This window comes from Melanerpes formicivorus, unplaced genomic scaffold, assembly GCF_026170545.1.
Source record: "Melanerpes formicivorus ecotype bairdi unplaced genomic scaffold, bMelFor1.0.p_v2 SCAF_1, whole genome shotgun sequence".
NCBI lineage: Eukaryota > Metazoa > Chordata > Aves > Piciformes > Picidae > Melanerpes > Melanerpes formicivorus.
The window spans coordinates 34,156,962-34,170,999 of NW_027142353.1; the positions used below are offsets into that span (position 1 = coordinate 34,156,962).

Below are 14,038 nucleotides of genomic sequence, written 5' to 3' on the forward strand. Positions count from 1 at the left end.
CCTAGGTGGCCAAGAGGGCAAACGGCATCCTGGCCTGTATCAGGAACAATGTGGCCAGCAGGAGCAGGGAGGTCATTCTGCCCCTGTACACTACACTGGTTAGGCCACACCTTGAGTCCTGTGTCCAGTTCTGGGCTCTCAGTTTAGGAAAGATGTTGAGTTGCTGGAAGCTGTCCAGAGAAGGGCAACAAAGCTGGGAAGGGGCCTGGGACACAAGGCCTATAAGGAGAGGCTGAGGGAGCTGGTGTTGTTTAGCCTGGAGAAGAGGAGGCTCAGGGGAGACCTTCTTGCTCTCTACAACTACCTGAAGGGAGGTTGTAGCCAGGTGAGGTTTGGTGTCTTTGCCCCATTAACCAGCACCAGAACAAGAGAACACAGTCTCAATCTGTGCCAGGGGGAAGTTTAGGCTGGATGTTAGGAAGAAGTTCTTCCCAGAAAGAACCCATTGGAATGTGCTGCCCAGGGATGTGGTGGAGTCACCATGCCTGGAGGTGTTTAAGAAAAGCCTGGATGAGGCACTTAGTGCCATAGTTTAGTTGATTAGATAGTGTTGGGTGGTTGGTTTGGCCTGGTGATCTTGGAGATCTCTTCCAACCTGCTTGATTCTGTGTGATTTACAGAGAGGGTTCTCAAATATTAGAATGGTCTGCCCAGCGTTGAAATTACCTCCTATCATAAAATTGCCAGACTAGCTCAGACTGCCACACCAGGGCTGTGGTAGAATCACTGTCCCTGGAGGTGTTTAAGCAGCATGTGGACCTGGCACTTAGGGATATGGTTTAATGTTGACCTTTCAGTGCTGGGATGAGAGTTGGACTGGATGATCTTTGATGTCCCTTCCAACTGGATGTTTTCTGTGATTCTGTGAAACAAGAGACATAAAACCATTTGAGTACAGCCACACCCAATGGACTACATCCTGTGGGCAGTTGTGGGATGCCAACCCATGTCCTGTTTCACTGGGTCAGATTCATTCCTTGCCCTGAGGTTCCTAGAGGTCAGCAGGAGGATGGCTGCGCTTGGTACACCTTCTCATTAGGGCTCTGGTGGATGTTGTGGTGAAACCTTCAGCATGTTTACACAAGTGAAGGATGATTATAGCTCACTTTTCCACTCCCAGTCTCGTTCCAGCAAAAATAGCAGAAAACAGAATCAACCTCTGCCACTGCTGACCACTGTGGTGTCTGTGGCTGGGAGGAAGAACCAAGGCCTGATATAACCAGAGCCTTTGGCCAGACTCCATTTTATTCTCTTCACTGATGGGCTGTGATTGTACTGGCCAAACAAAATCTTGCCAAGCTGGATTTAGCTCCACTGATCAGGAAGGAAGACAAAGCTACAAGCCATGCTGCACTCCTTCCATGTTTGGAAGATGAGCTAAAAAAAAACAATATGGGGACTGGTTGCATGGCTGGAGCTTTATACAGGCCTTGTGCCCTTGACAGATCCTGCTATGGCCACACAGTCTCTTGAATTCTTGTGTGTCCCCCTTGTCCTCACAGTAATGATCCTGTACTCTTCCCACAGCTCTGAGGAGTGGCAGAAAGTGAGTAAAAGTGAGAGAGAGAAGATGGGCATGACAGTGGAAGATGATGGAGAGTTCTGGTGAGTCCCTCCTGGAGTTGTTAACATGGGCCATGTCCACAGAGACCTCCTACCCCATGAAGCACATGCATAACGCTATCCAGAACAAATGACCTTCCAAGCCCCAGAACCTTTAGTGAAGCCTCCTCCTTGAGGCCATGGCTATTAGCTTGGGATGGCCATGATGCTATGATTGCAAGCTGCTCTGTATCACACAGGGTCCAAACCATTTCATCAGGGTACTGGGAACCTGTTATGAATGTGCTGAACTTAACAGCCTCACCAGATATGTTTCAATACAACATGTGCTCAGGTGTGGAGGAAAGGCCACTACTCAGCTTCTCCCACTCCAAAAATCATAGCTGAAGAAGTATTTACTGCACTCATCTAGAAGGTATCTCAGACACCAGAGTCTAACAGGTGATCAGGAAGATCCTTGCAGTGCAGAACCAGCAGTGTGCTCAAGTGGCTAAGGAGGCCAATGGCATCCTGGCTTGCATCAGGTGTAGTGTGGCCATCATGTCTAGGGATGTGATTGTCTCCTTCTGCTCAACATTGGTGCGGCCACACCTTGAGTACTGTGTTCAGTTTTGGGCCTGTCACTACAAGAAGGACATTGAGGAGCATTTCCAAAGAAGAGCAGCTAAGCTGTTGAAGGGCCTGGAACACAAGCCTTACAAGGAATAGCTGAGGGAACTGGGGCTGCTCAGTCCTCAGAAGAGGAGGCTGAGGGAAGACCTCATTGCCCTCTACAACTACCTCACAGGAGACTGGAGCAAGGTGGGGCTCAGTCTCTTCTCACATGCAGCAAGTGACAGGACATGAGGAAACAGCCTCAAGTTGTGCTGAGGGAGGTTCAGTCGGATGTTAGGAAAGCTTTCTGCACAGAAAGGGTTATCAAGGGTTGGAACAGGCTACCTAGCAGATGGTGGAGTCATCGTCCCTGTAGCTATTGAAAAGACACATGCATATGGTCCTGAGGGCCATGCTTTAGTGGTAGTAGCTTAACAGTAGTGGTGGGATGGCAAGCTCTAGGCCAGCAGTTGGGCTTGATGATCTCAAAAGTCTCTTCCAGCCTCAATGGTTCTGTGATTCTGCTGTTCAGGGTAATGAGGCAGCATAATCCAGCTCTGTTCTTTCCTAACTTAGGATGACCTTTGAAGACTTCTGCAAATATTTCACGGACATCATCAAGTGCCGTCTCATCAACACATCCTACCTGAGCATTCACAAGACCTGGGAGGAGGCAGTGCTCCACGGGGCATGGACCAGAAGCAATGACCCCTTGAAGAACCGCAGTGGAGGCTGTATCAACCACAAGGACACCTTTTTGCAGAACCCTCAAGTGAGTCATGGAGCAGAGGACCTTCTGAAGCCTTCACATGTGCTTCCAAGTGTTTAAATCTATTACAGAGGCCTGGAAGGTTACCAGACCTCTGGTAGATTAAATGTGCCCATGACCATTTTCTGGCTGAGACCCCTGTCACAGCATGATCATCATCCAGCCCAACTTTATTCACCTTACCACTCTTATCAGGGAGATTGCATCCAGGTGTCTGGTGTAGAGCCTCTTGGCACAAGCAAACAGTGCCACAGGGCAGCAGTGTTCACTGGTGCCAGTCAGACATGGCCAGAAACTATTTCCAGCAATTTGGATGTCCAAATGATTCAGTTCCTTTGCCCAGACCTTGGCACTGTTAAATTTACCGGGACAGGTGCAGTCTACAGAGCCATTTCCTTCTACCTTGGCCTTTAGAAAAAGCCATGCTCTGGAGTTCATCTCCTGGAACAAGCTCTTCTGTCCTGTCCTGCTCTGACCTGGGGTTCTCAGCAACATGAGCCAAGTTCTTGTGAGTCCTTCATTTAACAAGAAGATGAAGGTCTGGTCCATTGCAGGAGGTCTCATTAAGGATGTGGGAGAGTTGCTTCATTCTTCCAGCTCTGTATTAGCCTTCATCTTAGATCTCTGTGAACATCAGTTCCTACTTCCATGCCTTGTAGGAGGGCTTGTGGTAGGCTCCAAGGAGTGAAAGTCTTTGGAGCGAGACTGCATCTAGACTCACAGGAATCACAGGATGGTTTGGCTTGGAAGGGACCTTTTGATGATCCTTGGATGATCTCCTTTGATTCTGCTGAGCAATTCAAAGATTGGATTTTCCAAGTCTTTTTCTAAGACCACCCAAAAAGGTCTCTGGCTTGGCAGGATGATGCCAATTCCCAAGAGCACTGGATATAAACTCTCAGTGCTGGTAACTGAAGCCAGGCTGTCCCTACAGTGAGGCTCATGAGGGGAAGCTGAGATTAACCTTACTGTTTTTCTACCCTTACTCATGCCCAGTGATCATGTCTTAGTACAAGCTCTCTCTCCCCTTCCACCCTTTGCTTTTAGTACGTGTTTGATGTGAAAAAGGCAGAAGATGAAGTGCTGATCTCCATCCAGCAGAAGCCAAAAAGGACCAGCCGCAAAGAGGGCAAAGGAGAGAACTTGGCCATAGGCTTTGATATCCATAAGGTAGGTCACAGTTCCTGCATGTTGTCCTGAATGCCCCCATAAATTGTTAGTGGTGGAGTGGTCTATTGGTCCTACATGATCATTGGTGTTGTTCCTTTAAGCATCTGGGTGGCTGCTCTCTTCTAGAGGTGATGAGAGATTTCAGAGGTGAACAGGGACAACATGGGAAAATTCTCCTTGCTGACAACAGTGGTTAGTCTGCTATCTCCAGATGCTGAAATCCATTAGGCTGCCTCTCATGTATTGCTTGATGAGCCCCCAGTTTAACACTGGGATGCAAGAGACAAGTCCCTGAGCCAACAGTGTGATTCTGTGGAACAGGCTGATTCTGTGACTCTGGAACAGGCTGCACGGGGGGTTGTGTGGTCTCCATCTCTGGAGATATGCAAGACCTGCCTGGATGCATTCCTGTGTGATCTGTCTAGGTGATCCTGCTCTGGCAGCGGGGTTGAGCTGAATGATCTTTTGAGGTCCCTTCCAGCCCTTAACATTCTGTGACTAGAGTTGGGAGGACCACATCCACACTTGTTTTCCCTCCAGCCCATCTGGGACCATTTTGGCAGTTCTCTTAAGTCCAGCTCTCCCAAGCACTGTGGGTCAGTCCTTGCAGTCTGGCCCCTGAGGGTGGACATGAACATGCTGTCAGTGGGTGCTGCCCCGCTGACCGTGCCACTGTGGCCTCTAACCAGGTGGAGCTGAACAGGAACTACCGGATGCACACCTTGCAGCAGAAGGTGGCCAGCTCCATTTACATCAACTCCCGCAGCGTCTTCCTGAGGACAGACCTGAAGGAAGGCCGCTATGTCATCATCCCTACCACTTTTGACCCTGGTCATGAAGGAGAATTCCTACTCAGGATTTTCACAGATGTGCCTTCAGACTGCCGGTAAGGAGCAAGAGCAGTGTGGGGAGGAGCTGGCTGCTTGGAGACAGCCTTGTTCTTTTGACGTGGGAGGTTTCCTGATTGGAATTGCTTGTAGCCTTGGCTGGAGCTGTGTTACAGGTTGAGGTCCTGTGGTGGGTTGAAAATTGCCCCCAACGTCAAATTGCCAGACCAGCTCAGTTGGAAGCAAATCATAGAATCCTAGAATCCTAGAATAAGCCAGGTTGGAAAAGACCTCAGAGATCATCAAGTCCAACCTATTACCTAACACCTAACACCTCCTGACAACTAAACCACAGCTTCAAGTGCCACATCCAATCCCTTTTTGAACATCTCCAGGGATGGTGACTCCACCACCTCCCTGGGCAGCACATTCCAATGGCCAATTACTCTTTCTGGGAAGAACTTTCTTCTCACCTTGATCCTCAACTTCCCCTGGCACAGCTTGAGACTGTGTCCTCTTGTTCTGCCACTGGTTATGTGGGAGAAGAGACCAACCCCCATGTGTCTACAACCTCCTTTCAGGAAGCTGTAGAGAGCAATAAGGTTTCTCCTGAGCCTCCTCTTCTCCAGGCTAAATGAAGCTGTACTTACAAGCAAAACTACAGTCTAAAATGAAATGCAATGAATATGTACAAAATATAAAGTAGTTCAATAGCAGCACACCGAGGCACGACCCAGGCAACAGCCCCTGCAGAGTGGCACATCAGACTGAGGTCCAACTTAAGCAGGCAGGCGTACAGGCAACTGGCTGCAGAGAGTGCTGGAGCCTGGCACCTGAAATGGAGGGCAATGGAGGACAATGGGAACTGTGTCCAGTTCTGGGCCCCTCAGTTTAAGAAGGACATTGAGACACTTGAAGGTGTCCAGAGAAGGGCAAGAAGGCTGGGGAGAGGCCTTGAGCACAGTCCTATGAGGAGAGGCTGAGGGAGCTGGGGTTGCTTAGCCTGGAGAAGAGGAGGTTCAGGGGAGACCTCATTGCTCTCTACAGCTACCTGAAGGGTGGTTGTAGCCAGGAGGGAGTTGGTCTCTTCTCCCAGGCAACCAGCACCAGAACAAGAGGACACAGTCTCCAGCTGCACCAGGGGGAGTTTAGGCTGGAGGTGAGGAGAAAGTTCTTCACTGAGAGAGTGATTCATCATTGGGATGTGCTGCCCAGGGAGGTGGTGGAGTCACCGTCCCTGGAGGTGTTCAAAAGGGGATTGGACGTGGCACTTGGTGCCATGGTCTGGTCATGAGGTCTGTGGTGACAGGTTGGACTCGATGATCTTTGAGGTCTCTTCCAACCTTGGTGATACTGTGATACTGTGATACTGAGATAACACCTGCATTAGGTGTGAGCTTCTCGATTATCTGCTTAATCCAGTGGCTGAACTGAAGGAAGAAGTTGCTAGACTTAAGACTGTAAGGGAATGTGAAAGGGCGTTGGATTTGAGGAACCAGGCTCTGCAGGCTCCCCTAGCAGAGGAAGGTGACCCAAGAAGCAGCGAAATGGATACAGGTCCCTGCTAGGAGACACAAAGTAAAACCCCCACAGCTCCCCTCACCTTCCCAGCTGCCCTTGCAAAACAGGTATGGGGCACTGGAAGCTGAGGGTGAGGTGAATGAGAAGACAGAAGTGACACCATCTGAGGTGTTGCCTAAAGCCAGACAGCCTGGCCCCCACATCAGGACTTGTTCCCTCAAAAAAAAGAGGAGGGTTATAGTTATTGGTGATTCCCTCCTGAGGGGAACAGAGGGCCCCATATGTCAGACAGATCCTTCCCATAGGGAAGTCTGCTGCCTGCCTGGGGCCTGGGTCAGGGATGTTACCAGAAGGCTGCCTTGTCTGGTACAGTCCTCTGATTACCGTCCCTTGGTAGTTATGCAGGTAGGGAGCGATGAGGTTGAAACCAGAGGTCCCAAGGCAATCAAAAAGGACTTCAAGGCTCTGGGAAAACTGGTTGAGGGGTCAGGGGCACAGGTGATTTTTCCATCAATACCCTTAGTTGCAGGAAGCAATACTGAAAGGAACAGGACAGCAGTTGTAATTAACAAGTGGCTCAGAGGCTGGTGCCACCAACAGAATTTTGGGGATCTTGGGGAACTTTCTGTGGCACCAGGTCAGCTAGCAACAGATGGAGTACATCAGTCCCAGAGGGGGAGGAAGATCCTAGCACATGAGAACAGCCTATCCCACAGAGGGAAAAGGGCTCTAGGAAGGCAGTTGGCAGGACTCATTGACAGGGCTTTAGACTAGATTTGAAGGAGGAAGAGGCTGAAACCAGTCCCCCCAGACAGGAGTCTGAGGGTGGTAAGCTGGAGTCAGGGGTGAAACCAGCAGCTCAGCTGAAGTGCATGCACACTAATGCACACAGCATGGGTAACAAACAAGAGGAGCTGGAAGCCTTGTTACAGCAGGAAATCTATGATGAAGTTGCCATCACAGAAACATGGTGGGATGACTCACATGATTGGAGCACTGTAATTGATGGCTACAGGCTCTTCAGGAGAGACAGGAGAGGGAGAAGGGGTGGAGGGGTGGCCCTGTACATCAGGGAGGCTCCAGACACCATGCAACTAGAGATTAAGTTGATCAAGTTGAGTGCCTGTGGGTGAAGATTAGAGGGAAGGCCAACAAGGCTGACATCCTGGTTGGAGTCTGTTATAGACCACCCAACCAGGATGAAGAGGTTGATGAATTGTTTTATAGGCAGCTAGAGGCTGTCTCAAAATCACCAGACCTTGTTCTCATGGGTGACTTCAACCTGCCTGATATCTGCTGGGAGCTCAACACAGCAGAGAGGAGGCAGTCTAGAAGGTTCTTAGAGTGTATGAAGGACAGCTTCTTATCCCAGCTGCTGTGTGTGGAGGACAGCTTCTTATCCCAGCTGCTGTGTGCTGTCCATCCAATCTAAAACAATATCTATAATTTTGTACACTAAGTATCTGCCTAAATGATCACACAGCAGTCCCACCAAATATTTGTAGACCAATATGCTGAAAATTGAGAAAACTGGTTGTTTAAAAATCCACAGCTGAGCCCAGAGAGTGGTGGTGAATGGTGCCACTGCCAGCTGGCAGCCAGTCACCAGTGGTGTCCCCCAGGGATCAGTGCTGGGCCCCATCCTGTTCAATATCTTTATTGATGGTCTGGATGAGGGGATTGAGTCAGTCATCAGTAAATTTGCAGATAACAGCAAGCTGGGGGCAGGTGTTACTCTGTCAGAGGGTAGGAGAGCTCTGCAGAGGGACCTTGACAGGCTGGACAGATGGGCAGAGTCCAAGGGCATGAGATTGAACACATCCAAGTGCCAGGTTCTGCACATTGGCCACAACAACCCCAGGCAGTACTACAGGCTGGGGTCAGAGTGGCTGGAGAGCGGCCAGGCAGAGAGGGACCTGGGGGTACTGGTCGATAGTAGGCTGAACATGAGCCAGCAGTGTGCCCAGGTGGCCAAGAAGGCCAATGGCATCCTGGCCTGTATCAGGAACAGTGTGGCCAGCTGGAGCAGGGAAATCATTCTGCCCCTGTACTCAGCCCTAGTTAGGCCACACCTTGAGTCCTGTGTCCAGTTCTGGGCCCCTCAGTTTAGGAAGGATGTTGAGTTGCTGGAATGTGTCCAGAGAAGGGCAACAAAGTTGGTGAGGGGCTTGGAACACAAGCCCTATGAGGAGACACTGAGAGAGCTGGGGTTGCTTAGCCTGGAGAAGACCTTATTGCTCTCTACAACTACTGAAGGGAGGTTACAGCCAGGTTGGTCTCTTCTCCCAGGCAGCCAGCACCAGAACAAGAGGACACAGTCTCAAGCAGTGCCAGGGGAGGTTTAGGCTGGATGTTAGGAAGAAATTCTTCCCAGAAAGAGAGATTGGCCATTGGAGAGGGCTGCCCAGGGAGGTGGTGGAGTCACCTTCACTGGAGGTGTTTAGGAAGAGACTATGTGGGGCACTTGGTGCCATGGTTTAATTGATTAGATGGTGTTGGGTGATAGGAGGGACTTGATGATCTTGAAGGTCTTTCCCAACCTCTTCTCTTCTCTTCTCTTCTCTTCTCTTCTCTTCTCTTCTCTTCTCTTCTCTTCTCTTCTCTTCTCTTTCTCTTCTCTTCTCTTCTCTTCTCTTCTCTTCTCTTCTCTTCTCTTCTCTTCTCTTCTCTTCTCTTCTCTTCTCTTCTCTTCTCTTCTCTTCTCTTCTCTTCTCTCTTCTCTTCTCTTCTCTTCTCTTCTCTTCTCTTCTCTTCTCTTCTCTTCCATTCCATTCCATTCCATTCCATTCCATTCCATTCCATTCCATTCCATTCCATTCCATTCTATTCTGAGGGAGCAAGTTTTGGGGTCCCCAGTTCAGGAAGTTACAGAGATCTACTTGAGAGAGTCCAATGGAGAGGTACAAGGATGATGAAGGGACTGGAGCACTGCCTGACAAGGAAAGGCTGAGAGCCCTGGGGCTGTTTATTCTGGAGAAGACTGAGAGGGGATTTGATAAATGTTTATAAAATATCTGAGGGGCTGGGTGTCAAGGGAGAGGAGACAGGATCTGCTCAGTTGCACCCTCTGACACAGCAAGGGCAATGAATATAAACTATAGCACAGGAGGTTCCACCTCATCATGAGGAGGAACTTCTTCACTGTGAGGGTCACAGAGCACTGGAACAGGCTCCCCAGAGAGGTTGTGGAGTCTCCTTCTCTGGAGACTTTATAGACCCACCTGGATGCATTCCTGTGTGACCTGTGCTGGATTGTATAGTCCTGCTCTGGCAGGGGGGTTGGACTCGATGATCTTCAGAGGTCCCTTCCAACCCCTAACCTCCTGTGAGCCTGTGAAAAGGGAAGAAAACTGATTTTGCAGCCAGCTTCTTAGGGATGCAGTATTTATGGGTATGAAATACATCTTCTGGTCCACCTCCTGCCCCTCTGGAGGTCTGTAACTTTGTGGTTCTTCAGGGCATTTATCCTGTAAACTACCACACGTTTTTCCTTGCAGAGAGCTGACGCTGGACGAGCCACCACACACCTGCTGGAGTGGGATGTGTGGTTACCCACAAGTTGTATCCCAGATCCATGTCCTTGCTGCAGCTGGGCTCAAGAATCAGGACTCCCAAGGAGGTACTGGTCTTTCCATGTCTGTTGTCTATTCCCAGAGGAGATGAGTGGTGGCTGTTTCAGTGGGAAGAGGTTTCATGAGGTGGCAGGTTGCTGGGGTGTTTTGCATTCTCAGGTTGGTTTGCAGTGAATTGTGCCCGATTCAGACACCAGAGGATGAGAAAGTCCACGGAGACTCCAGTTCAGTTCATGCTGCAGACATGATCTGAGAGTTGTTATATTTAGGCTGTTGTCTAAGACCCTCAGGAGATCTTCCCAAAACTTCCCCAAATGCCTCAGCAGTGGTCCTGTAAGAATCCAGGCTTTTCTCCTGGGTATGAGCAGCTGCAAAAGTCAGGAGTCTTGTTTAAAGGCTTCTTAGTTGGAAGGACAATGAAGCAATGAAACAGGTTAATGTGCTGAGGTAGTGTTCATTACCAGAGGCTGGATGTCTATCAGTAGAGGGCAGAACAAGTTCAGCTCATTTTGAGATGGTGTAGCTCAAGAGCCTCTCCCTCCATTTCCTGCTCCATGCTTGGTTCCTAGAAGCTCTCTGAGACAATCTGAGCCATCACAATCACAGCTCACTGCATTTCTGCTTCCTACTCCTCCAAAGTTTCATTTTCTTGGGCCTAGCCTGCTCTGATGCAATTTTGACATCCAACAATACTCTTGCGTGAAAGACAGCAGCAGCACCACACCTGCAGCCACACAGAGTCTCATGGCAAGAGCCCCATGTTCAGCTGTCGTAAGGCATCTGGACCAAGAAAGCCAGGGATAGTGATGGCTTGTACGGGGAGACTGCTGAAGTAGGGATGAGAGGTCTAGAGCTTGTGATTAGAGAAGGAAATGCATTTCTACCATGGAAACACATCAGATCCTAGCCTTTCTCCCCAATTCCATGAGTCAAAGAGGTGTGTTGAGTGTGGCAGCATTTAGCCAAGCACTTTCAAGCCAAATTTAAAGTATGAGAATTGAAAATTTAAGATTTAAAAAGTCTAAATCTAAATCCTGATTGAAATAGTATTTTTCCCCCACTCAAACTTTATTGTCAGGGCTGCATGTAACTGGAACCCTGAAAGTAATGAGGAAGGTTCTGCTCCTAATGGCGTGTGTTAAGAAGAGAGAACCTCAAGGGAGGCTCTCCTCCCAGTCCTCCCCTTATATTCTGCCCTAATGAGGCCACATCTGGAGTATTTCATGCAGTTCTGGGCTCCCCAGGTCAATAGAGACAGGGAACTGTTGGAGAGAGTCCAATTGAGGGCTACAAAGATGCTGAGGGGCCTGGAGCATCTTCCTGACAAGGAGAGGCTGAGAGACCTGGGGTTGTTTAACCTGGAGAAGAGCAGACTGAGAGGGGATCTTCTCAGTGCTTATCAATATCTAAAGAGTGGGAGACAAGAGAATGCCAGACTCTTTTCAGTGATGCCCAGTGACAGGACAAGGGGCAATGGGCACAAACTAGGACACAGGAGGTTCCATCTGAATATGAAGAAAAACCTTTCCTGTGAGGATGCCAGACCACTAGAACAGGCTGTCCAGAGAGGTTGTGGAGTTGTCTTCTCTTGAGATATTCCAAACCCACCTGGATGTGATCCTGTGCAACCTGCTCTGCATGCCTCTGCTTTAGCAGAGGGCTTGGAGTAGATAAACTTTAAAGGTCCCTCCCAAGCCCTCCCATTCTGTGGTTCTGTGACCCTTCATTAGGACAAGGACTAGCCCAATTTGCTTGTTTATCACATGCCCCAGAGAGATTCCTCCTGTCCTGCCTGGCGCCTGCGGAGGGAGTTTTACCCAAGGTAGGTTGGTTGTTCTTGGGTTACTCACCATAGCTCAGTGTATCTGTAGCAGTGCAGGGAGAGCTGGAGCCAAAGTTCTCTGACCTCACAGCAACAAGGGTACATGTGAATTCTGGAGCCATAAACCATTTTTCTTCATCAAGAATCCCTTGGGGATAGTTTTTTTCCTTCTTCTTTTCTCCAGCTGTTTTGCAGCTGTTCATCTCCCACTGCCAACAGTCTGTGTGTTTGCTGCTTCTCAGTGCAATAGCATCTCTCTGGCCTTTCAAAGTATGGAAATAGTGATTTACAGATAGGAGCTTGGCTTCAGCTGCTGGAAGATGAGGGTTTAATGGGACATCCCAAAAGACAAGGGTAGTTTGGAAACCCAGCAGTGATGTGGCTCTGAGCAACCTGATCTAGTATGAGGTGTCCCTGCCCATGGTGCAGGGGTTGGAACTGGATGATCTTTATAGTCCCTTTCAACCCTGAGAAGTCAGTGATTCTGTGAAATCCAGCAGCTGTGTCTCACCAGAGGAGCCAGGTCCTTGCAAACAGAAAGATAGCAAGGAGGTGGTCTGGCAGTCAAAGATGTTGTTCTTCAATCTCTAGCCCTCAGGAGTGGTGGTTTGTTTCTCCTTGTTTCCACATTTCCCTTGGACAAGAAAGCTCATCCACCTGGTCTGTGTTTCCATCATAGCTATTAAAGCTCATGGTGAGAAGATGTGTTCTGGCAGGGAAATTCCCATGGCAGTAGCTCTTCACTACTGAAATTCCCAAAACAAGCACTTGTTTCTTAAGAGGAAAATGTTGACTAATGAGGAGCTCTTTCCCTCTCCTGGAAGCTCAGGTACTGTCCAGCTATGGGCTGGCAGTCTGTGAACTTTACTCTCCACATCTGTGGCCTGCTTGTTTCCCATGATTGTCTTGTTCCAGCTGGGATATTGCAATAACTTTCCTTTCCCAATTTCTTCCACTTCCCACTCATTTCCCCTTGATGTCTTTCTGTTCCCCATGTGTCTCACTACCACCACTGATCTTTTTTGACATTTTCATAGAATTGTAGAACACCAGGTTGGAAGGGACCCCAAGGATCATCTGGTCCAAACTTCCCTGGCAAAAATATGTCTAGACAAGCTGGCCCAGCTCTCCAGCTCAATCTTATAGGATGTGGGGTAGTGATAGGACTAGGGGGAATGGAGCAAAACTTGAAGTGGGTAGATTCAGCTTGGATGTCAGGAAGAAGTTCTTCCCCATGAGGGTGGTGAGACACTGGAAGAGGTTGCCCAGGGAGGTGTTGGAAGCCTCATCCCTGGAGGTTTTTAAGGCCAGGCTGGAGGTGACTCTGAACAACCTGCTCTAGCGTGAGGTGTCCCTGCCCATGACAGGGGGATTGGAACTAGATGATCCTTGAGGTCCCTTCCAACCCTGACAATTCTGTGATTAAAAGTGCCCAATACTGAGGACTCCACAACTTCCCTGGGGAAATTATTGCAGTGGCTGATCGTTCTCATGAAAAATGTTCCTCTTCTGTCTAATCAGAATCTTCCTGGTTGCTCCTCACTGGACCTGTTCTCCAGACCCTTTGCCATCTTTGTGGCCCTTCTGTGTTTGCTCACCTGTACTATGCTGCTGTCATTCTCACAGCCTCCCTTCTCACTGAGCATGACCGTGGGCACAACATGCCCAGCTGGCACCTCCAGGTCATTGGAGAAGAGGTACTGCAGGCTCTGCAGGGACTGGTCTCCTGTGGGCTACAGGGATTGAAAGGGAGAGAAAAAAAGTTAGAGGAGTTTAGGATTGCATCAAATCCTGGCCCAAATTCTTTGCAGTGGTGACACTGATGGAGCAGGATGGTGACAGTGCCGGAGGTCACAAACTATCAGTAGCCTAAGCTGGTGTTTCCATTAACTGGGCCTCTGACAGACAACAGGAATCTCAGGCCTTGAGTGTCCTTGCCCATGGTGGAGGGGCTGGAACTACATGATCTTTGGGGGCCCTTCCAACCTAGGCCATCCTATGAATCCTAACTCATGCCTTCAAATATTGGAACATGGTGGAAAGGTCTCCTCTGAGCCTTCTTTTCTTTTAAATACTGTGACATGGTGGAAAGGTCTCCCCTGAGCCTTCTTTGCCTTTACATACTGTGACATTGTGGGAAGGTCTCTCCTGAGCCTTTTTTAATCAAGGCTAAACAAACCCAGTTCTCTCAGCCTTTCTT

At 49.2% G+C, this 14,038-nt stretch overlaps 1 protein-coding gene across 1 annotated transcript in view; it reads left to right on the forward strand.

Annotated features, from left to right (window-relative positions):
• The window catches only part of CAPN5 (calpain 5), a 96,012-nt gene that overhangs the window by 74,181 nt on the left and 7,793 nt on the right, over positions 1–14,038 (forward strand). Inside the window, exons 7-11 of the mRNA XM_068139596.1 lie at positions 1,528–1,605; positions 2,734–2,929; positions 3,974–4,096; positions 4,786–4,982; positions 9,942–10,063. Coding sequence (XP_067995697.1) covers positions 1,528–1,605; positions 2,734–2,929; positions 3,974–4,096; positions 4,786–4,982; positions 9,942–10,063 — 716 coding nt within the window. The remainder of the gene's footprint in view (positions 1–1,527; positions 1,606–2,733; positions 2,930–3,973; positions 4,097–4,785; positions 4,983–9,941; positions 10,064–14,038) is intronic.